At 34.7% G+C, this 25,270-nt stretch overlaps 1 protein-coding gene across 1 annotated transcript in view; it reads left to right on the top strand.

Annotated features, from left to right (window-relative positions):
* The window catches only part of DOCK1 (dedicator of cytokinesis 1), a 399,928-nt gene that overhangs the window by 240,986 nt on the left and 133,672 nt on the right, over positions 1 to 25,270 (top strand). The window contains exon 29 of the mRNA XM_026704953.2: positions 339 to 433. Coding sequence (XP_026560738.1) covers positions 339 to 433 — 95 coding nt within the window. The remainder of the gene's footprint in view (positions 1 to 338; positions 434 to 25,270) is intronic.

The following is a 25,270-nucleotide window of genomic DNA, read 5'->3' as shown; positions in this document are numbered from 1 at the left end:
ATAGTGAGGAATTTGGAACTTTGGAACTATAGTCTGAGACATTTAAAGGCTATTTATTCCTGCAGTATTAGTTTTGTTACAAATCAGCTTTGCTTGGAGCTGGCATTACTAATAAAAATGTTATGATATGATTCTTTGGTGTATTGCTGCATGATACAATGTTGTTTAGAGGAGATTAGATACACTTATTTGATCAACAAGATATAATTTCTTCAATTTAATTGAAGAATTGAGACTTTTCTTCCATTATTCCTATTATTCTTGCAAATGAAGGTAATATTTATTTTGTTCTTTTATTCTTTATGTAAAATAATCATATGTTTTGCTTTTTATTTTAGGACTTCCTTATGGAAACATTCATCATGTTCAAAAATCTTATTGGGAAGAATGTATATCCTTCTGACTGGGTTATAATGAACATGATGCAGAATAAGTAAGTACAAAAACATCAATAAATATCATTATTTTGTCACATGCATCATTAAACCTTGTCTTTACCCAATTGCATAATCAACATTATTTCTCACACACAGGAAAGCTTTTTTTTTGGTTAAACTATATATTTTGCTATCCAGAGTTATAAAGGGGATTTTTAAAAATAACTAAAAAAATTACTAGTGATCTTATTCAGACATAGCAATACAATATCACTGATTTTGCCCCTTGCCTCTACTTTCAATTAGTAAATTTTGAATTAGTAAACCATTGTTTAACTAATTGCTTAGGCCAGCCTGAGAAAGATAACTCTCCCAGCTAGCAGATCAGGGCACATAAATAAATTGCCTACTTCTTGACTTAATAAGCTTTCTGTTGTAATTAGTGTATAATATTTATTAAATGTTCTTCCTTTTATAACAATTCCATCAGAGATAGAAAAGTTCATTGAAAAATCTTTTGGAGTAAGTTCATATGTGAAAAAGTTTTTCAACTCATCAGTTAAATAGAAATGATTTTTACTACTTTTCTTTCTCTATTGTCTGTCCATATTACACTGAGGTTTAAATTATATTACTGTGAATTGTATTTCCCAGCAATCAGCAGCTCTCTTCATCAGTCTCACTACAGTTTACGTTCTAATGACATTGTGCTACTACACTTAGTGCCTATTTTGATTAACACTGTGTTCCCATCAAATAATCAGCATGTTTAATCAAAGTATGCTTTTGCATGTAGACTACTAAAAATAGCTTCCTTAAAAACACCCATTAAGGTCCTGCATGTTCTGTCTATATCTGAGCAATGGAAATAATCATACTGGGCTGACTGTGTCACTACAGAATGATCTTCCTTAAGTTATTCCTTGCACAGAGGCCTAAGTGGCTTTTCATTTTGATTTTTTTCATTAAGGTTTTAAATCCGTAACTTCAAATCATTTCTGCAATAGAGAATCTTGAGTCAAGAGCTTTTTAAAATGCTCTAGTATTCAGCTATACTTGTGTCAAGATCTGAAGGATTATGTCCTGGCAGAAAATATCTTTTGATATAAAATTTTCTCGAAGATGAATTTTGTGTCTGTAGATTGCAATTAAAATTAAGGAATGGGTCTTTAAATTGCACACTCAGTTGCTATTGACAAGCATCTTTTTAAAATGATTTCGTCAGGAACTTAGTTTGTATGATTTACAACAAACAATCAGCTTTAAATTTGTGCATGATAATTTATTTTAAAGTAGCTTCTTTGCCTCATCTGGTTCTCCAATCCTATTAAAAGTGTTGACATTTAATTGCATGTGATGCACTGTTTGCAATTTGATGTGGGTTAGGCATAAGAGAATCTTATTTTGCTGGTATCCCTGCCAAGTTAAAAAATGCAAATAACTAGGAAAGGTTTTCCATACTTTGGGTCATTTTACATCACTTTAAAAAGAAAGTAACCATATATATTATTCATTATTTCTTGGATTTTTTTGAGGGAAGTTGTTGCAATTTTTTTTTGAAAAAGATGATTCTGTTCTCAAGAAGGAGATGTGGATAGAGTAAAATCTTTGAGCTGTGCACATATTGCCTGGTACAAAATTGTGCATTGCAGTTTCTATTCTCAATTATGTTTCCATGGTTTTTTGAAAAAGAATATCAATGTCCATAAATTATTTTGTTTTTAATAATAATGAATAGCAGTTCTGGAACTGGACAGGAGATCTTTTCAATTCTTTGTCAGCTCAAGTGCAATTAGTAATATAACATGTTTCCTTTTCCAAATGCTGCTAACAATGCCTCTTCATTGTATGCTATTTTCTAATTAGTTCTCCAGAAATAGAAATAATTTTAGGTTTCTTTAAAAAATAATTTGATATTTTGAATATTCTCTCATTTGTTCTCTGATGGGTATGAAAAGTTTCCATTTAGAAATGATCATTTTAAAAAAACACCTCCATAGTAATGTATATTTCAGAAAATCAGTGCTGTTTTTACTTTTTTAAAAAAAGTCTTTTGGATTGGAAAATAGCATTTTGATTGAATAGTGTAAGGATTTGAATAATAACTGTGAAAATGGAAGAAGAGAATAGTGCAAGTAGATGACCTTTATGATGGCTTTGGATTATAACTCATAAAACTTGTGTGATTAATTGATTGGCCGATTGACGTGAAACATTTATATAGCCACCCATGTTATATTGAATTCAGAGTAGCTATATAAATGCATAGTATGTTTAATAGCCTGTTCTGTTACAATATTATAATATACTATTATAAAAAGGTAAAGATATCCTTAAGTCAAGATTCCCAGCAACTACATGGGGGGAAAAAACCATCTAATTTCAAGAAGGAGCAATCCATTATCTTTTTGTAATTGCTGCCTTCCAGTGGTATTTCAGATTCCCAATCTAACTTATATTTCTAATATTCTTTTATAGTATTCTATTTTTTTTTACTTTCAAGTTGGGCCTAGTAGTCTGATCTTCCCTAGCTTCCAAATTTAGATGAGATCAGCTAGATGCTGCCACCTGCTGAGACATAAAGGTGGAATAATTTTTAATTTTGCAATGAAATAGTTTCATTAGTACTTGGAGCACATACAGCATGCAACCTAGATTCTGTTTTCTCTCCATGTGAATTTGATAAATGCAATGCTTGCAAATCTAAGCATTATCTGGCTTAACCACTGTATTCATGTGGGATATAAGTTCTAAAATGTAACTGATTTTCTCTGGCTTTTTTTCACTGTTTGAGCGTAGTCACTATAGTACAAAATGTTGATTTGGTGGCTGGTTGACCCAGAAAAAGTCAAACTGCATATCATCATTGAAAGGAGCAGTCTCTGCCAGTATACTGTTAGGTAAAGTCCTCTGCATAATTATTTTGAATATTTTGTCTTAAGAGGTATTATACTTCAAGATTCTTTTCTACATTTTAATTTTCTAAATTTAATTCTAGGTCTAGCTCTTTCTAGTGTTTGGGGAATCTGTTAAAGATTTTTGCAAATCCAATTAAACTTTATTCTCATGGCCCCTATTAAATGCTATTTGCTTCCATATATATATATTGTGTTCCTGTGCTTGAAGTCTGTCATATTTATTCTTTGCAAAAAAGCAAAAACACTGCCTTTGGCAACCTTCAAAATATGTTAAGAGAACTAATGTTTTCTAAACATGCAATGAATGCTGAATTTTCAGAAATCTTGAATTTAAAAGTATTTTTATGTAAGTTTTTCCTCATGTATTACAACCATGCTGTCTTTCTAGAGAGGTCTGCTCCTTCCATGATATCAGTAATGAATAGTTATTTTAGTATAGCAGTTTGAGGGCCACAAGACTTTCGTTGCTTCACCTGCTACAGTTTATTACTGTTTTCAATGGTTGACAATTGTCATCATGCTATGATAATCATCTACCTGGATTACAGGAATGCTTTATATACATTTATTTATAGTATATATGCTCTATTTGAACATTTTTTGAGGGATTACCATTAAAAATAACTTCAAAGCTTCAGCTAATACAAAATGTGGCTACTGTGGAATAGTGCAGAACAAACCTTGCAATGCAGATTTTTGAAATTCCAGCACTTCACTAATCCTCCATTACTTATTGTATGTACCAACTAATATAATCTTCTCATTCTGCCTAATGCTATAAACCGGGGTGTCAAACTGGGGGACCAAGGGCTGGATGCGTCAAGTATAGGCCATGCCCACCCCAGCTCTAGGAACGGAAAAACATCATGAAATGTGATGTGATGGCAACATGATGCTGTAGTTTGACTCCTGTGCTATACACAAACTGGTTGATAGATTCCTTTTACAGGTACCAGCAATACATGTGCAAAAAATAGAGGAGGACATTTATTAATTACAACCTTGTATGAGTTATTATTGTGCTGAACTTTTTTTCTTAGAAAGACATTCTAAAATTAAAGATGCTATCCTTCCAATTTCAGCAATTATGTGGACCAGCTTTCCACATTTTTCAATCTTTACAGCTTATTTTAGTGAATTTATGATCTGGCTTTGTCTGTTTTTGGTGGCCTTGTTTCCTTTTACTGCTGACCACTTGAAGCATGACTGGAGTACTGGAGTACATGATATGGCTGAAAAAAAGTAAGACAGAATTTTGTGATTTGGCCTTCCAGAAAAGTTTTGTTTTATACACCCCAATACTTGCTTGTTTGTCACCTTTACCATCCAAGTAATGCACGGGCACCTTCTCTAACACCACAACTTAAACAAGTTGATTTCCCTCCTGTCTAGTTTCTTCATGGTCAGGTTTTGCAACTATAGGTAGCTATGAGAAACAAAATAGTGTGAATTAATCTGCTTTTAGTTGCCAAACTTTGCTTTTTCATACTCTATTCTTAATGTTCATCATTGCTGTGCAACCCAGTGCATGTTGATGCTTTATTTCTAGATTTCATTCACAGCTTTGATCAATCCACAATTCTAGGAAAGTGAATTCTTGTACATTTAATTGGTTTACCGTCAATTGGTATTTTGACATTTGCATTCCTCATAGTAGTCATGAACTTAATCTTTCTGATGTTCATGAAGAGGCCAAATTTCTCGCTTTCTTCTTTAATCCTTTTGATCAGATGTTTTATACTTCCGTTGATTTCTGAGATTATGTCATCAGCATATCAAAGATTGTTGACGTTCCTTCTTCCAATGTTTACTTCAATTTTTCCAGTTTCCTCATGTTCACTTGAACTTAATAGGTTGAATAAGAAGAGTGGTAAAAAAAATTCAACCTTGCTACACTTCTTTCTCTATCTTGATGATATCAACATATGGAGTCTCATTATTTGGCAGTTAACTCATTGCCCATATGACCTTTCGAAGGATGACTGGTTCTATTTCTGTTTCCTGAATCTGAGGACAGTAGACTTCATTATTGCTGGCATACAGCTCTTCTATATATTCTCGCCATCTGTTCTTGAAACTTTGTTGGTTGAACAGGTCTTTTTCTTGTTTTCTTTTTGATGATCCCTTTATGAGCAGTAAATTGTGTTTGAATCGTTTTGACTTGCGCAAACTCAAGTATGATATGCCCCTTCATGCAGCATTCTTCTAGCTGTTTGCAAGACTGATTTTTAGCACTTCTAAAAGTACTAGCTAGATATAATGATGGCTGTCCAAATTTAGTCAGGAAATGATAAAAAATGCTGTTAACCCAATGAACTGAAAAGAAAATCGGGGAGATTAAATTAGCCTAATTTCTAGCTTTGCCTAAAATGAAAGTGATTTGATGGTTTACAAGAAGGGGCTGTTTTCTTGATAAATTGTCCATACCGATAGTCAACTATTAAATGAAACATCTATTTTATGTATCTTTTATGTACTTACTTTTAAGGTACCCAGTGGTGCAATTCACTTAGGAATACAAAGTTTATAGGTGCTGATTTTCTATCACTTAGGAATATATTATTTTATTACATAGAAAAAAAAATCTCTCTAGAACTGAACAGATGGATTAACGGTTTGGATCACTGGTCTATGATATTTCTTAAGCCTTAATATAACATTTTTTTCTTATATATTCAATATTAATCAACAGAGATACATTAAAAACACTTCTGAAATTTTGTTTAATATTATTGTATTAGTAGTGATAATATTGTAATGTTACTATTTATTTATTTATTTTATTTATTATTTATTTTATTTGTCAATTGCTTACAAGATAATAGGTATAAATAAAAACATAGTTATGAATACATGGATTCATATAAGAAAAAAATATATAAAAGAAACAATAGGACAGGGACGGTAGGCACATTGGTGTGCTTCTGCACGCCCCCTACAAACCTCTTGGAAAAGGGGTGAGGTCAATAGTAGACAGTCTAAGGTTAAAATTTTTGAGGTTTGGGGAAAAAAACAGAGTCAGGTAGAGTATTCCAGACATTGACCACTCTGTTGCTGAAGTCGTATTTTCTGCAATCAAGTTTGGTGCGATTAACCTTGAGTTTGTGTCTATTGTTTGCTCTACTGTTGTTATGGCTGAAGTATTCATTGACAGGTAGGACATTGCAATGTATGATTTTATATACTATACTTAGATCGGACTGAAGGTGGCATAGTTTTAGGTTTTCTAGGTCTAGAATTTCAAGTCTGGTGGCATAAGGTATTCTGCAACAAGTAGGGGAGTGGAGAACTCTTCTTGTGAAATATTTCTGGACTTTCTCAACTGTGTTAATATCAGATACATAATGTGGGTTCCAGACTGATGAGCTGTATTCGAGTATTGGTCTAGCAAATGTTTTGTATGCTTTAGTTATTACCAGTTATTACCTTCTCTGCAATATTACCAGAGAAGAAGCTACGTAAGATTAGATTAACAACTCTTAATGCCTTTTTGGCTATGTAGTTACAGTGGGCTCTAGCACTTAGGTTATTTGAGAAGAGTACTCCAAGATCCTTGACAGAGTTTGGATCATCAACAAGGTCTTGACTATTCAGCCTGTATTTTATTTTCTGATATATTTTTTTTGCCAATATGTAGGACAGAGCATTTATTTGTTGAGATTTGAAGTTGCCATTTGTTTGACCATTCTGATACATAGTCAAGGTCTTTCTTGAAGGGTAGCAGTATTGTCTGTGGTGTTGAATAGCTTTACATCATCATCATAGAGAATGCAGTTGCTCTTGATATGATCACAGAGGTCATTTTTGTAGAGTATGAAAAGAGGTGGTCCTAGAACACTGCCTTGGGGGACACCACTGTTGACAGGTACAGAATTTGATAGGACGCTCCCAATTTTGACCATTTGTTGTCTGTTTGACAGGAATGCTTCTATCCAGTAATGCAGATGTCCAGAGATACCGTAAGATTTTAGTTTTAAGAGTAGTTTGTCGTGTACCACTGAATAAAAGGTTTTACAGAAGTCTATGTAGATTGCGTCTATTACTTTGCCCTGATTGAGTTGTGTAGTCCATATGTTTTTGCAATGTAAGAGTTGCAGATTACAAGATAGTTTTTTCCTAAAACCAAATTGTTTATTAGAGAGTAGGTTGTTTGTTTCTAAGTAGAGGATGATGGATTGGTTAATAATTGATTCCATGACTTTACAGGTGATGCAGCATAAAGAGATTGGTCTGTAATTTTCAACTAGGCTGGCATCTCCCTTTTTGAAGATGGGAATGACTGTGGCTTGTGACCATAGTTTTGGCAAGGAGCTGGTCCTGAAAGATTTTTCAAAGATTATGCTTAGAGGTTCAGCTATGGCAGTGGGTAGCATTTTTAAGAAGTAGGCACATATTCCGTCCGGTCCAATAGATAGAGATGGTTTTAGATTGCGTAGTGCTTTTCAACATTGTCTTCTGTAAAACTGATATGTATTAGATCATTGTAGTTGTCTGTGGTTCGGCTAGGAAATACTGAGCATGATCCATTGCTGTTTACAAATACTGAGCCAAAGAATACTAATCCTAATCAATTACATAGCTTTATTTTATTTTATTTTGTATAGCATTTCTTCCTTAGGGTGTTAAGTCTATATTGAGTTGCTTTATTTTACAGTAATGTAATTTAGGAAAAGCTTCAGTCATATGTAGAAATAACATTACAATCTGTCTAGGGCTGAAAATAAGCTGAGCATTCATCATAGTTTATGCTGCAATACTTGTTTAGATTTCTGTCCTCTAGTGTATAATTTCTATTGATGAATGAGTGAAAGCCAAGTTACAATGCTTTTAACATGATTAAATATTTGTTTATTTTTTCAGTGCTATGTGTATACTCTTCTTTGTGAATGATAAGAATCTTTTGGAAATTAATGATGCTCTTTTTTTAATGAATAGGGCCAATTTCAGCTAACTCTCTGTCCCTTGATTTTAAAAAAATATTTTATCATTTTCCCCTTGTTTTTCTTCTCTTTGAATTAGACAGTAATTGGTAACTCCTGACTGACAGTTGCCACAGCAATACTAATCAATGAAAAAAAGGTTAATTTACCGTAACTCTTAAAAATTCACATTTCTTTTGTATACTTTTACAGACAATTAAAATTAGTCTCCCAGATGTTTCATTACCAAATTACCAAATAGATAACTTCATCACTACACTTTTTTGTCTCCCCCCACTCCCCAACAATTATTAAGCCTGGAGTGTTATGCCGAAGGTTTCTATCTGATTGAATTCTAAAGTCCTAGAGCATATTTGTAGTCAACTGGCGTCCAGGCCATCAAAGTGATCTGACCAAAAGTAAAGGATAATTGTCACTTCCTACAATATTCAGATCACATCTTATTTATTAAAAAACCAACCAACCAACCTAGGAGAATTGGATTCTCCTCCAGCATCACCACTGTTTTTTGTACTGCTGTCCAACTGAGTGTGACATTTATTACTGCTTTGTCATCTTCCAGTAGTAATTTGTCTTTACCCTCTATCTCCTCTGCCACTATCCTGAGAAGGCTATTTTTACTAGCTCCCTGGGTGTTTAAAGATTTGGTCGGTCATGTTCCGGACCCAATCAACTGCCATTCCTATTTTCCCTTCCCTTCCAAAAATGTCCCTTTCCCTTACTCTGCTTCTTACTGACCTGCCTTCTTGCATAGCCAATTATATATCCTCTTAACATCATTTGCTTTCTTCTCCCTTCCAAAACATACAGAAAACAAAAAGATCTTTAACTAGCTAAAACAGCCACCTAAGTGCCATGAAAAAAAAGAATAAATTCCAGCTGCCACATTGCTTCTGAAGGTAATAACTAGCTTTACTTCAGTCAGGATATGATGTCGCTGTCTTTCTTTTCTTCTTCAGTGAATATGTCATCATTGCATTTATTAAATGTTCAATTAGTTTTGTCTTTTTATGTTTGTAGGACACACTGATTAGAAAAACACCTCAGTTACTGGAGTGCTATGAATGTCAAAAAGAAAGGTCACCAGCTCTTCACAGAAATAAGTCATTTTGGATTCTATAATTACAAACTCCCTTACCAAAGGCATCTGGGCCTATTCCATAAGAATAATAGCCATATCATCATCCCCTTTTTGGGGAGCCCACCTTTATGGTCTATAAACTCTTAAACTGTAGGCATCGTATAGGCATTGTGACTTCATCTCTGTCTTTGATCTTATTAAATACTTCCAAGTCAAGTTGATGGTCTCCCAGTCAATGAGTCTGGCTTGCAAGTCATCCAGAAGTACAATGTGAGGAAACCACAATAATAAATAACACATAAATAACACCTATATGGTTACTGAGGTTAGTTGAGCAGTCACTTGAATATTCATCTTTCTCTGAGGCAGTCTGTATTTTCTTTTTAAGCATTTCTGGAAGTATTGAAGAAACAGCAGTAGCTGTTTTCTTCTAAAAAATCACTCTGCTCTTGAACTTTCTGCAGATGACTATAGGAGAAAACTCCTTGTTTGTAAGACATATATAATGAAAGAACCACAAATGTGATACATATATGATGAAAGAACCACCATTGCATCTAAGTAATCTGTCAGGGTAATGATTTAATAGCTGACCAGCTGCTGTAATGAAGATGCAATGGTAGCAATGAGTCAGCAGGATTATTTGACTGCTACCTCTTTAAGAGGCTGCAATATAAGAGAGATCCTTGTTGGGATGTATGTCTCCCTCCATGTGTGCTTCAGTGGTGTAGCTGATTGCTGTTTGTTCAAGGCCTGTATTAAAGTACTTGTATGTATATATGCTTCTGTGGGGATAAAACCACTATATGTAAATACAAGCCTATGTGCTGTATTTGCTCCTGGGTTGTCTTACCTAGTCATACTATGTGCACTCTGACATAATCTTTCTCTACTGAAGGACAACAAGACAGCTCATTGTCCTTCTAGGCCTCTAATATTTTAAATAATCTGTCTCTACTTCTAGGCCTCTAATGTTCTAAGTAATCTGACTTTTCTGAACTTTTTTTTTCTTATTTGTTTGCAAGAAGGAAAGAGGATGGTTCTCCACAAGAGTTATATGAAATCAACCCTACCCATGGGTAATTATTGGAGGGAAGGAAGACAACCTTCCCTTTGAGTAAATATAGATTTAAATATGAAAAATAAAATTAGGCTTGTCAGACATCACTCAAACTCAAAAGCTAACGGGCAAACATTCAAAGTCTGTGCAAACTAGCTTTATTTTCGATACCAGAAAAGTCATAATTAGAGCATAAAACCAGGGTTAGTATACACCCTTCCCTGTGTATCTGTGGGTGGGGACTTAGCTGACATTTGAGCATTATTTGCAATAGACATGACTAGTTTCAGCTCCTTGCATCAGATCTTGGTTCGTCTAGGCCTCTAATATTTTATAGGAAGGGAAAAAAATGGATTTATAACTTTTTAGAACCTAAAATGTAAAAGAACATGTTTTTTTAATGAAATACTATGTCTGCCAAGATTAACTAGTACAGTGATAGCAAGAGATGAAAGTTATCTGCGTATTAGTGAATACCTTTGAAATAATTTATAAAGATGTAATTGGTTTAAGATCTTTTGGATGTTAAACCTATCGCGTAAAGCATGAGAACTGTAATGAGATTTATTACAGCATTATTTAGGCTAATCATCTTCCCATGCAAATGACTTTTTTCCCCTTTATGTATAAAATTCCGTTTCTATATATTGAAGGATTGAGTATTGCTTAGGCCTATTTGGACCTCATCCTTCTCATATAGATTATTTATTTTGCTAAACATTGTTGTTTTATCACAATGATCATTATTCTTTGAAAGTTATCTTTCTCGAACTGTTCTGCCTGTCTGGTTGCTAGTTCAGGAAGTCCTCAACTTGCAACAGTTCACTTAGTGATTGTTCAAAGTTGCAACAGCACTGAAAAAAATGACTTTATGACTGTTTTTCACAGTTATGACTTTTTCAGCATCCCGATAATCATGTGATCAAAATGCAGATGTTTAGCAACTGATTCACATTTATGACCATTGCTGTGTCCCAGATGATATGATCACCTTTGCCGACAAGCAAGGTCAGTGAGAAGACCAGATTCAGTTAACAACCAGGTTACTCACTTATCAACTTCAGTGATTTATTCAACAACTGAGGCAAGAAAGGTCATAAAATGGGGCAAAACTCATCTAAGAAATATCTCACTTAACAACATAATTTTGGGGCTCAATTGTGGTGATAAGTTAAGGACTACCTATATGTTTTCAAATATTATTAGCAAGATTTCCCTATTTGCTATGTAGAATTTTTCATCCACATCTATTTTTTGTGGTGTGTGTGTGTATGTGTGTGTGTGTGTGTGTGTGTGTATTTTACAGTCCTATTCTCTGTACAATGCTCTCTCCAGTAAATGTTTAGACGAGACGAGAAGAATAGAATAACAGAATTGGAAGGGACCTTGAAGGTCTTCTAGTCTAACCCCCTGCTCAGGCAGGAAACCCTATATCATTTCAGACAAAAGGTTGTCCAATCTCTTCTTAAAAACTTCTAGTGTTGGAACATTTAAAATTTCTGGAGGCAAGCGGTTCCACTGGTTGATTGACCTAACTGTCAAGGAATTCCTTCTTAGTTCTAGGTTGCTTTTCTCCTTAATTAGTTTCCACCTGTTGCTTCTTTGTCCTGCCCTCAGGTGCTTTGGAGAATAGCTTGACTCCCTCTTCTTTGTGGCAACCCTTGAGATATTGGAAAACTGCTATCATGTCACCCTTCGTCCTTTTTTTCATTAAACTAGACATACCCAATTCCAGCAACCATTCTTCATATGTTTTATCCTCCAGTCCCCTAATCATCTTTGATGCTCTTCTCTGCACTCTTTCTAGAGTCTCAACATCTTTTTTACATAGTGGTGACCAAAACCGGATGCCGTATTCTAAGCGTGTCCTTACGAAGGCATTATAAAGTGGTATTAACACTAACATGTTGAAGGGAGGTCATGGATTGAGGCACTTTTCCTAGCAAATATATTGGATAATCTCTGCCCTGGGTTTTTCTACCATTGGAATACTGCCATACTAGCTATGATTAGTAATCCAACTTGCCTCAGATTGGAGAAGTTGCTCTTTCCTCGTCTCTTCCCCTCCCCTCCCTTGCCCTCCCTTCCCCTGAATGGACTCTTGCCTCTTGTTATATTCAGGGTCCTTGTATTGCTTGTAATATTCTTGTCATCCACTGAGAAGCACTGTTTTACAACATGCAAGTATGGCAATACCTTCCATTTTACATTTACAGTAGCTTTAATTTCATTGAGCTTGCTAGTCTATATTCTTTAATAGCAAGCCCGGTGCTCTGCTCACACTGATGTATGATAAGATATATTTTGAAGTATGAGGTTTATTTTATTCCAAAGTATCTAATTTGGTAAAACTCAAGTGTTATGCTGAAATAAATTTTTCCCACTGCCACAAATAAAACTTTCAATACTTAATGCTTCTGTACTGTATTCCTGAAATTGTAATATCATATAAGTACTCCCCATCTCCAAGGAATTTTTTCCAAGTGCAAATGGACCCAACGACTCAGGAATATAATCAGAAACATAAATTTATTTAAAGGGATTAATGCTTATTAATTCGTTTGTTTTTTGTCCTCTCTTGAGAATGCTTCTCTGTCTCTCCTATTTAATCACCAAAACGACTGTAAAAATGAGGACAAAACAACATTTTACTTTAGCAAAATGTTTAACGATCTCATATTGTGGATATTTTAAGAATGTGTTTAAGATTTCTCTTGCTGGCAAAAAGAGGGTTGGGATTTTGAAGCTTTATGAAATTTGTCTTAATACATTGATTTTTACCTGTGTAAAAATGTTTGAGTATTTCTAAGGAGTAGTAGGCAATATAATCATGAGCTGAAATATATTACTGAAAAACTGATATGAAGCAATATTAAAATGAATTATAAAATTAAGTTTCATATGTTCTGCTTAGATATTTCCCCCCAAAATGAATATGACAGTGATAAGAAAAAAATAAACAAGCCATTACCCACAGACTCTATGGACTATGCTTTCTGTAATAAGATCTTGAATACTTCAACTTGGAGTGAGGCTTTATAAGAGGTTTTTCTTTACTTATTTAAAACAAATTCCTGAACCAGTGTTAGTCACATTTGAAGTGTTGCTATATTTCACCCTCTTTTAACAAGTGTCAGGAGCAAGAACATGTAGATGTGTTTGTTACTTAGAAAAGCTTTGGTGTGAACTAAGTAATTAAGTAGAAGTAGAAGTGTTAAATTAAAATAGGAGTGCTTCACAAAGTTTGTCATAAGTCATTATCATGTAACAGCTATTTTTGAAAAGAGGATGTAATACTTTCATTATTTTTCCAGTGCCCATTTCAGCTGTGTGAATATTGGAATTTTTTTTGTTTATTCAAAAAGGTATTTGCAAAAGATGTAAGTAACTTTTGACATTCAGATTGTCAAATGTTAAACTTTGTTTTTTAAAATCAGAATAAGCTTATATATAGCCACACATTATTTCTACTGTTTACTAGTACAGGTAGGCCTTGACTTACAGCAGTTTGTTTGGTGACCATTCAAAGTTAGAAAAAAGGGACGCATGACCATTTTTCATACTTACAAATGTTGCAGCAACCCCATGGACATCTGATCAAAATTTAGAAACTTGGCAACTGACTCATCTTTATGATGGTTGTAGTATTGTGGAGTCATGTTCTCAGCTGCCTCTGAACTCCTGAGCAGTTATTCACAAAGCAGACATTACTCACTCTTTGATGTAGTCATGTTTCAGTTTTAATCTGAGCAGTCAGGATTAACAGCAGCAAGATGGAAAACCCGTAAAAAGCCAGCGCTGAGAGCTAATGCCTCTCAGCACTTTAAATACTTCCTTTGTAAACAACCCCGGGTTAATCAATATCCATCCTCTCCTAATACCACACCCTCCTAATATCCGCTTGCCATCCTGCTTCTCCTTATCCTACCTCTTAATCATCCACCACTGTGATTCTATGCTATCCAACTCCCCCTAACCTATTCCGCAGTCTCTCCCACCCCTGTGCTCCCCACGCCATTCCCAAATGTTGGAAACAGCCACAGTCACACAAACGCAGCCCCATGCAGTACAGGTTATCACAGCCTCCCAGCTGCTCCACAGCGGCTCTGTCACAGTGAAAAGTCAGGATCGTCAGGAGCGCCAGGTCTTCCCTCTTCCTGAGCTCGTGGGCAGCCATAGCATGCCGTGGTTGCTGATGTCACCCCCTCATGCGCCCTGCCAATGTATTGGGCTCGAGAGAGGGTCAGAAAGCATCCGGAGCCTGACACATGTGATCCCCTTTTGTGACCTCCTGACAAGCAAAGTCAATGGGGAAGACAGATTCACTTAACAACTGTGTTACTAACTTAACAATTGCAGTGATTCACTTAACAACTGTGGCAAGCAAGGTCGTAAAATGGGGAAAAACTCACTTAACAAATGTCTTTTCTATACAGCTATAGTATTTTCTTAATTGTTATATTGATTGGTTTTGATTAAGGTTTTGTATTTGCTTTATTGGTTATAGAAAGAAGAATATTTAAAATTTTCGGAAGATGGTTTTAAACTTTCTTCATGATTATAACTAACAGTTAATTTTGCAAAGCTTCATTCTAATCTCAATTCCATAAATCATAAACAAGGTTTAAAACCACCTTCCTAAAATTTTAAATATTCTTAGTCTATACAAATCTAAAGCACCACTGCTTTCACTTTCCCATTCATTTCCACTGTCTATAATCATAAAGCAAATACAAAAACATAAACAATAGCTATAGAAGATTAGCATAGGAGATAACTTTGCACAAATTCACAAATTTATTTTTTCTCTGGCAACCCACACTGTGAGACTCAGAAGTTCCAATTCTTTTCAGCTTATATAGTGATGAAAATGAATGAGATGATAAGGAAATCATTGTTAAAAACTACAAAGTCCTCTTTAAATTTGTTTTTTAAATGCCATCAAACTATGGCCTTCCAGTAGGTGTATTAAGTCTAGAATGACAGTTTGTTCATAAGGAATCAGACTTATAGTGTATAAAATGTTTTCAAAATGGAAAGATGACAATGAATGATGGCATAATATGGCTATATATCACTCACTGTATTTTTGTTTTTATAAATAGATTGTCAGATTTCCAAACTTCTCAAACAGTTATTTCGGGATTATGTGCTTTTCCTTTTCTAGCAGTTCTGCTATTTGTTTTGAAATGTTTTGTTTTCTTTCCTGACGAATGGGAGAAACTGCAGATGGCCAAAGTCTGAGAATTGAATGGGACAGCTTGCCATAGCCAACTTGCTGTGGCCAACTTGCCATGGCCAGCTCAATGCAGGACAACTCACCATGGCCAACTCACTGTGGTACAACTCACTGCGTGACAATTTAACAATTCTACTTAATTATTTAAAATAATTTTTTTAAAAAAAAATATTTTCTTGCCATTCGCATTTTATTCTGTCCCTCCCTTGGCATCCTTGCTTTAATGATTCTATTCCACCATTTTCTTGATATTAGTGTAACTCTTGTCCTGCAGCAAGTTGGCAGTGGTGAGTTGGCTGTTGCAAGTTGGCTCTGCCAAATTGTCATAAACCCCTCTGGAAAGGTAACAGCAATATGTCCATTTATATCACCCACCTCCTTAATCATCTGCTTGATTACAGCTTGGCTTTTAATACCATCATTCCAGATATATTGATTAAGAAGTTGCTGGAAATGGGCCTCTCCTCTCACATCTGCTGTTGGTTAAGGGATTTTCTTACTAACAGACCCCAAACCATTAGGATTGGCAGCTATTTTTCCTCCACTCTTGCTCTCAGCACTGGCTGTCCACAGGGCTGTGTGCTGAGCCTCCTTTTGTATTCACTCTACACCTACGATTGCACTCCCTCTTGTCCCACTAACTCTATAATAAAATTTGCAGACGACACTATGTTGGTGGGACTCATATCAGGAGGAGACGAGATGGCCTATAGATCAGATGTTCTCAGACTGGTCTTGTGGTGCAAGAGTCATAACCTCACCCTGAACATCAAAAAGACAAAAGAATTGTTTATAGACTTCAGAAGATGCAAAGCAGAGCCTTTCCCATTATATATCAATGGAGACTGTGTGGAAAGAGTTCATAGTTTAAATTTCTAGGAACTCATATTTCCGACAACCTTACTTGGTCGGTCCACACTATGGTCACTGGAAAGAAGGCCAACAGCGCTTGCACTTTCTGAGGTTGCTGAAAAAGAGTGTTTTGGATGAGCAGTTGCTGGTTACTTTTTACCATTGAAAGCATTTTGGCATACTGTGTAACGGAGTGGTATGCTGGATGCTCTGTAGTGGATAAGAAGATTCTCCAGAGAGTTATAAACACAGCACAAAAAAATCATCTCTTTCTTCTTTGGAAGAGATTGAGAAGACCAGACTCCTCTCTAGAGCACTTAAAATCTCCACAGACCGTTCTCATCATAGACATTCATATTTCGAACGGTTACCATCAGGGAGGTGTTATAGATGTCTTAAAATGAGGACTAATAGATTGAGAAACAGTTTCTTTTCCAAGGCAGTAATTGTCTTGAACCAAACTGTGGTGTTTGGGGCACTGTGCTGAAGTAGCTTTCAAATTTCATTGTATTTGTGGAATGCAATGGCAATAATGGTATTCTATTCTATTCTATTCTATTCTATTCTATTCTATTCTATTCTATTTTTTATTCATTTTAAGTAGCAGTTCAATTAGATTGACCACTAATTATTATAGAAAGAATATCAACATTTGCTAGACCAATCCTTGAATACAGCTTATCCATCTGGAACCCGCATTACGTATCTGATATTAATACAGTTGAGAAAGTCCAGAAATATTTCACAAGAAGAGTTCTCCACTCCTCTATTTGTTGAAGAATACTTTATGCCACCAGACTTGAAATTCTAGACCTAGAAAACCTAGAACTATGCCACCTTTGGTCCAATCTAAGTATAGTACATAAAATTATATATTGCAATGTCCTATCTGTCAATGAATACTTCAGCTTCAACCATAACAATACAAGAGCACACAATAGATACAAACTCAAGGTAAACCTCACCAAACTTGATTGCTGGAAATACGACTTCAACTCTGTGGTTTCTTTCCCAAACCCCAAAAACTTTAACCTTAGACTATCTACTATTGACCTCGCCCCTTTCCTAAGAGGTCCGTGGGGGTTGCATAAGCGCACCAATGTGCCTACCGTCCCTGTCCTATTGTTTCTTTTTATTTTTCTTATATGTATCCATTTCATGTATTCATAACTATGTTTATACTTATACCAGTAATCTTATAATTGCTTGACAAAATAAAATAAATAAAACAAGGTTCATAGGGCACATCTGATTCAAAAGATTTCTGAGAATCTTTAAACAAGCATTCCTAAGTAAATGCATCTTCGGTATTTTTTGTTACTGCATGAACTTCTGAACTGATGGAATTCCAGCAGTAGTATGTTGACTTGCATAAAATAGCATGCCTGAGTAAAACTCAGCTTTTGTTACCCTTGTGGCATAGTAGTCAAAATGTGCCAAAACTGGTACTTCTAAGTATGCATGCTTGGTCTATACATTCTCTGTATGTGAAAGGCTTGATTGGCAAAGTCATGATAAGCAATAGTGGTCAGTATTTATGGGACTATCAGATGCCCTTGGATTATGCTTTGCATAACACTGCATAATTAAAAATAGAATTGATGGGGGTATATGTATGTATCTGAGCAAAAAACAAACAAACAAGAATAGGGATAATTCCCCTACTCTGCAATCTTTTACTTCTGCTTACTGCTTTCTTTTTAAAGCCGGTTCAGTTGGTCAGTTTATTACACATCTCATTTCATTTCAGTCGGAACAGTTTTGTTGAGGAAAATGAAGTATGACATTACGGTATTGAGTGAATCTGACAACGAAACTGGTTGCTTAAGAAGGACACAAAAAAGACTTCCAATAACATTTTGATGGTTAATAATAGAAGGAATTTAGAATGTGTTTGTGTGTCTGTGGCGCCCACATGCATTATTTTCCAAATATAACAAATGTGTATTCAGTATAAGAAGGTTCTGTTTATAAATCTATTTACCGAAGGTTTTTATTTTTTTGCTATAAACTAGCTGGCTGCTAATATCATATAACTAACTAGCATTTTAAGAGTTTGTTGTGACAATTTTTTTCCTGTCACCATTTATCAGTACCTCCATTTTAAAGCCTGGATGGAATTTGAAATTTAGAAATGGCCTCTTAATGAACCATGGAAAGTTGCAGTTCAAATATGAAATATAAATATCAGATTGCAGGTATACAGAAGATGCTCCCTAATATTTATTTGGATTTGTGCAATTATATATTTACTATTACCTTGAGATGTTAAATCAGCTGAAAATGTTTCACATGATATTTCATTCATTTCATATATAAAACACATGACAGGTTTATTCATTCGGAGGGATGATACCTAGGTTTCTTCTCTATACTGATACATTTTAATGTGGGATAGACAGAAGCATTTTCAAGTCTGCATGTAAAAAATTAACCAGTAAAATCTCATAGGAGGATCAATTTGTAAAAATAGTACTTTCAGAAGTTATTGCCTCTCTACATTTTGAACAATAATACTGTAGGATACTGTTGTGCTTGACTTCAGGAGTGAGTGAAACTAAATAATTAACAAGCCTGAGCTATTTACACTGTGACTGAAAAATTTACTGGTGCATTTATGTGATAAGACTTCTTTGGCAGAAAAGTTAAGTGTCAGACACCATGTCACACACTGCTAGACTAAGGAGACTTTTGGGTTGCTACATTTCTCAGTAAAAAGTAATATATTGACAGCAAAACTCAGATTGGTATGAAACCAAGGGAACAATAGCTCATTCTAAAAATTCTTTATGTCTTTATATATCAAGAATGCTATATTTATTGTTTTATTTATTGGGTTTTTAAAAGCTTTTATTATGTAGATTGTTTGTTTGTTTATCTGTCAACTTTATATAGCTGCCAATCCCACCAGAAGTGATTCTGTGCAGCCTACAACAATCAGAATCACAATATAAAAACAATCATTATAAAATATAGGCAATTATTATTAAAAAAAATTAAACCATTAAAAATTAGAATATACAAGTGTTGTATATAAAGCTTTGTGAAGAAATTATTAAAACATTCAACTACTTTGAATATGATAGTGCAGAAAGAGAATTGAGGTAGAGACTTTAAACATTCCTTTAGAAAAATAAGATTTACTGGCCTTTTGACAACTTTCCTTCTTAATATTAGAAATTGTCTTTGACTGTGCATTTTTCTTCCTACTTCATAAATATTTCATTGACATTAGTATCTTTCTCTTAGTGAAAGCATCTGTGCAACTAAACTGCAAGGTTCCTTAATTTTTAAAAGCACCGTAATCATTTCTCCACATATTTAAGTGAAATGAATTATTATTCAATTCTTTTCATGAAGCAGATTTTGCCTTCTCAAAAGCTGTTTGGAAGATAATGGAGAAGAGGTCTATGGACTTCAGTCTTTTTGTACCAAGTCAGAAAGGTTAAAATTGAAGTTCTTAGTTCTTGGTGAGTTTCTCCAGCTATTTTTCTCAACAATACTTCCCATCTTCTATGTAAATTGGGGGAAAAAAGCTTCATTCAGCTGAAGAATGAAAAATAGAGAGGAAGATGGAGGGAAAAAGGCTCGCACCAAAAAATTTGGTCCAATGAGAATCATTGATAAGGGAAGGCACGTCTTCCCTAGATGCTAGGGGTTTTGCTGGGGCAAAGCATAGGGTTTTTTCTCCTTTTATATGAAAGATATTTGTGAAATAGCCACTTTGGAGTGACAGTACTAACATGGGAGAAGGGAGTTGGCACTCTCCTTCAGTTCCTATCCTTTAAATAGATGAGACTTTGAATGAGAGAGATGCACAGCAAACTTCCCAACTATGAGGAAGCCAGAAAGCTATATTATTTTCACCCAGTCCTATAGTCTAGTAGTTAAAAGCTAATGATATTTGTTAACATTTTTCATGGTAATATATGAAACATTAATATGCATGATAGTGGGTTGCAATTAACATATTTTTTTCAAATGCTGAGGACTGAAATCATTATACGGTGATTTCACATCTACATAGTGATGTGAATGTCTGTCAGAGTACTTCATAGAAGACATTAATTAAATATGGATTAGATTAGATAAAGCATGTAGGAAGTAATTTGCAAGACTAAAGAAAATGGTGTTTTTCTATCTATTGCCTTTCTGTCTGCCTATGGCATCCTCATTTTGCTTTGTGGGAAACTGGATTGTAATCCTCCTTAAATATGTACACTATCTGCACATGTTTCATCTCTTATCAACCCCAGCAGCTCAGATGATCACATTCTATATAATTTTGATTGCAAGATATATTTTACAGATTAACAACTCCTATTACCATTTCCCCACTAAAATAATACCAGGTCTTATATTAAATTTTGCTCCAAAAGATGCATTAGGGTTTATTTTCTGGTTAGGTCTTATTCTTGAGAAAGATAGTATCTCCCCATTTCTTCAGCCCTTATAAACATTTTTTTTAAAAAAAATGTCAACATTGGTCCAAGGTAGCATAAATGATGTCAAAAGTGACATTTCCATATACAAGCTTCACCTCCCTGGCTTTGCCTTCTAAAACTAAATTCACCATTTTCACACTAACATGGGCGTTCTCAGGAGACTCTTAATTGGCTAATGCTCTCTTTGACACTGCCAGTAAAGAGTGTGAGAAATAGCAGGAAACTAGTGTTCACTCCCAAACAAAAATGTCAAATGGATCATTGTATGAGGGCATTATTTATTGCCTAGCAAATGCCACTTAATTCAGTAGAAAAGTTCCTTCGTATTCACAGTATCTGGAATTTCCAAACCTTACCTCTTTCTCTGAACTTTAATTTCTTTCCATCTTTCTTTTACAGTTTCCAAGTGAAAAAGCTATGTACTTATCTGAAAGTAACTCTCATGAGTTTCAAGGAATGTGCTGTATTTCTGAGGAGGAAGAGATAGACTGTGTGTAGAATTTTGAATTATTTCATTGCAATTGTTGTATATATTCAGAAAAAAGCTACAAAATATTACTTGAAGCAGCTATTATTCCCAGTGCTCTTTTCTCTTAGCTTTTACTATCCTGCCACATTATTTTCACAATTAACTTAAAACAAATCTGTAGTCATTATTGTAAATTCCCATAAGATTTCCTGTAATCTTGTGCCCAGGCCTAGAGACAAGGCAATGAAATCCCAATTGAGTCAAATCCTTTATTTGCTTACATTTAATAGATTCTTGCCAAACTAACATCCCAGCTGGGTGGGATTAGAGATGGAGAACTGGACAGGCACTACAACATCCCTGTGCTTAGTTGTAAGAGCAAATGATCATGCAGGTGCTGGCAGCAATCATGACTTCAAAATGGTCTCATATAGCCTTTGAGAGGTCTGTCATGTCTATTAAATGACTGTTCATATCTTGAGAACTACCTATATTCAGTGTCTTTCCACTTTGTAATTCTCTGGACTGAGGCTCTTGCTATTCAATGCCAGATCAACCTGTAATAAAACACTACTTTATTCATGGATGAGTGGACTGAATCTATGTATATCATTGAGACCTGAATGGGCATGGAGGGAGCGGGGTGTCTCCTCTTGGTAATGTCATAGATATTATGACATCAGCTGTGATCCTGGGTCAGAGGCAGAAGCAGGGAATGTCATCTAGGACATGTTAGGAGCTTTCAAAGGCATTACTCCACAGTTAGCTAGATATAAGACCTTATTTATAAAGTTGGAGAACAGGTGGGATTACCACTTTGCTTTTAGCTTCCCTGCTGCATAGCAGCTTCTGTTTCATAACTGCTCAAAACTGTGGCTGGCTTGGTGGTGGAATTTTCCAGATTCAGGGTCCTGGGAGACTTTAACCTGCTTACAAGGTACAGAAATGGAAGCAGCTTGGGAGTTCGTGGCTAACTGGTCCCCATGGATCTGCCATACATCATGGAGGGCCTGACACACAAGAAAGGGTCCACATGTTAGGTCTTGTTTTCTTGGCTCCTGCCTAGATTAAAAGAAATGAATAGATGCTGACCACAGGCAGTCCTCTCTTAACAACCATTCATTTAGCAATCATTCAAAGTTAGGACAGCACTGAAAAAACAAAACAAAAAACAGCTGAAGAAGCTTTTTGGATGAAAATAAACGTCTTCAAAGAAAAACCAGAAAGTCCAGTTGCTTCTTGAAAAAGCACCTTTGGGACAACCATGACCTAGATGACTGAGAATTTTCATAGTAACTGAACAAAGTAACTTACTTACAAAGCCTTAAGATTGTCTTGGTGTCCCTCTGGCCAAATGATTGCTATCTGGATACTTGGCAATCAGCTCACACTTATGACATCCTATGCTCGTGTGGTTGGTCAGCCAGCTTCCAACAAACCAAGTCCTTAGGGAAGCCAGTGGGACGTCTCAAGTGACATTCACATGATGCCTCACTGACTGACTGCAGTAAAAAAAAAAGGTCATAAAAATTAGATGTGGTCATATGATTCCTCATTTAACAGCCATAATATTTAACAACCATAACATTTAATGATGAATTTTTCAGACCCTTTTGTGGTCATAAGGACTACCTATAAATCATTCTGTTTTTTTCTAACTTGAAGTGAATTTATTGATGTGAAACTAGTTTTCTATTTGTTTATGTGATGATCATTTGATAATTTATTTGTATTACTTAAACTATTTTGTAAATGTTTCCCTGGCAAAGCAATTTGTTGCAGGCAGTATATAGAAATTGCTACTATAAAAGTGTTTTCTAAATTGCTTTGCTTGTAGCTACAAAAGCTATCATAAAGAGTGATTCTATATACTGGGCTTCAAAAACCCAGGAACAGCCACAGAGCAGAAAGAGTCAGCTGACTTTATGATTTAAGAGCATGCTGAACCCACTTATGAAACTAAATTATAAGCTTCAATAAACATGCAAAATATAATGCTACAATCTCCTAATGACCCGAGCAAATTGACAGATTTACCACTTGTTAGACTTTATTTCAAGAATGAAAAAAAAAGACAGAAAAGAAATAAAATTTAAATATGATTATACAGTCATTTCATTTTTAAAAATGTAATTAGATCTTCATAGTTTATATTTTTTGTTCCAGTTATAATTAAAGTACTATTGATAGATATATAAAATAATACACCAGATTTACAAAGATTAAAGACAATTATCAATTCCTGACAGTTGGCATTCTATGATGTGACTGCTGGGCATATTTAAGAACCGGAACACATAAAAATAGCATTCACTTTGTCAGGATAAGTGTCAGACTGTATTCATTTTCTTTGCCTAATAAGATATAAAAGGAACACTTGGCCATACAAGTGACAACAAACAATTTAATATTTTTTGTTTAAAAAACATTTTTCATCCAAGAAATATATTTTGTTGAAAAAATAACAATCGCCCTTAAAATCTAACATATGTATTAAACTCTAATTAATTATGAGATTTCTGTGGACTAATAAGAGAGTATCAACATATTTGGAAAATTTTGATTTGAATAAAAATCTGAAAACCTACCTAGTCAATATATCTGGACAAAAATACAGGTGATTGTTAGATGTTAGTAAAGAGATACAAAAAAGAAATATAGTAACAAATCAAATATTGCTTGAATTTCATTCATCTTCTCAGCTTTCAGCTTATTTAATGTGGAAGGTAGCAAGGCTTAAATTTGCTCCTTTTTATGCTAATGGATATAATTATTACATCATTACAACAAATATCATTATTTTTATATCGGTCTAATATGTTCAATCTATTTGTATCTTCTCTTAAGAAAGATGATGTACAATATACAGGGTTACTGTTTTTTAATAACAAAGATAAATGTCACGAATGTTTGGGAAAAGAGACCCCTCAGAAAGCACTTGGCTATTAGTACTTCATCCTGACTATTGTGTGTTATGTCTCTTGTGTGGTCTGAATGCATGTATGCATTTTAAATTAGAAGACTTATAAGTTTTATTGATATTTTTTCTCTTGAGTAACAACATATTAATCCAAATTAAATTTCAATTTTTCAATAGTCAGAAATGCTACTGATCTGAATTAAGGTATCCAGATTATTGATGTTTCTTCCTCTAATTTTAAAATCACGGCCATATTCTTCTAATCTAGAATCCCTTGATATGCATTTAGCTTATTGGTTGAATCAACCAGGAGACAGTATGCAGTATGCAGGAGACAGTATGCTTATCTTACTCTTTTGCCAACCTAGAGTAGTATATTCTGTCATATTCTGTCTGGACTGTGACTTCCTGCCCAGTGTATAAACTTTTCATGACAGTAATTATATGCTCTGGGATTCTTATTTTTATAAGAGCATCTCACATATTCACAGATTGACTTAGTGGAAAGCTTTTCTATAATCTTTGGGTTTTAAACACTGTTTAATCAACTATATCAAATCTGTCCAAAGGTTCTGGGGATGGGTAATCCCTCAAATACTTAGGTATTATATTATTTATATAGGTAATAACTAGCATTTTGAATTTTACCATGGAGCTTTACGTGGAGCTTTACGGATATAATTAAAAGAAACAAAGGTGTTAAATATTTCTGTATTTTGGACCAGCTGCAATGGGCAAGTACTTTCAAGGGCTGTGCCATGTAGAGAGCATTGTGATAGTGCAAATGTAAGGAACCAACACATGACATCTGTAGAGATTCTCAGTCATCAGGTCATGGTTGTCCCAAAGGTGCTTTTTCAGGAGGCAACTGGACTTTCTTGTTTTTTCTTTTGAAGATGTTTTGAGAAGCGAAATGTCTTCAAAAGAAAAAAACAAGAATAGACTTTATTTTTTCTTTTGAAGATATTT

Source organism: Pseudonaja textilis, chromosome 4 (assembly GCF_049901715.1).
Source record: "Pseudonaja textilis isolate UNSWEBS1 chromosome 4, rPseTex1.2, whole genome shotgun sequence".
Lineage (NCBI taxonomy): Eukaryota > Metazoa > Chordata > Lepidosauria > Squamata > Elapidae > Pseudonaja > Pseudonaja textilis.
This window is presented reverse-complemented; position numbering and strand designations above follow the sequence as displayed.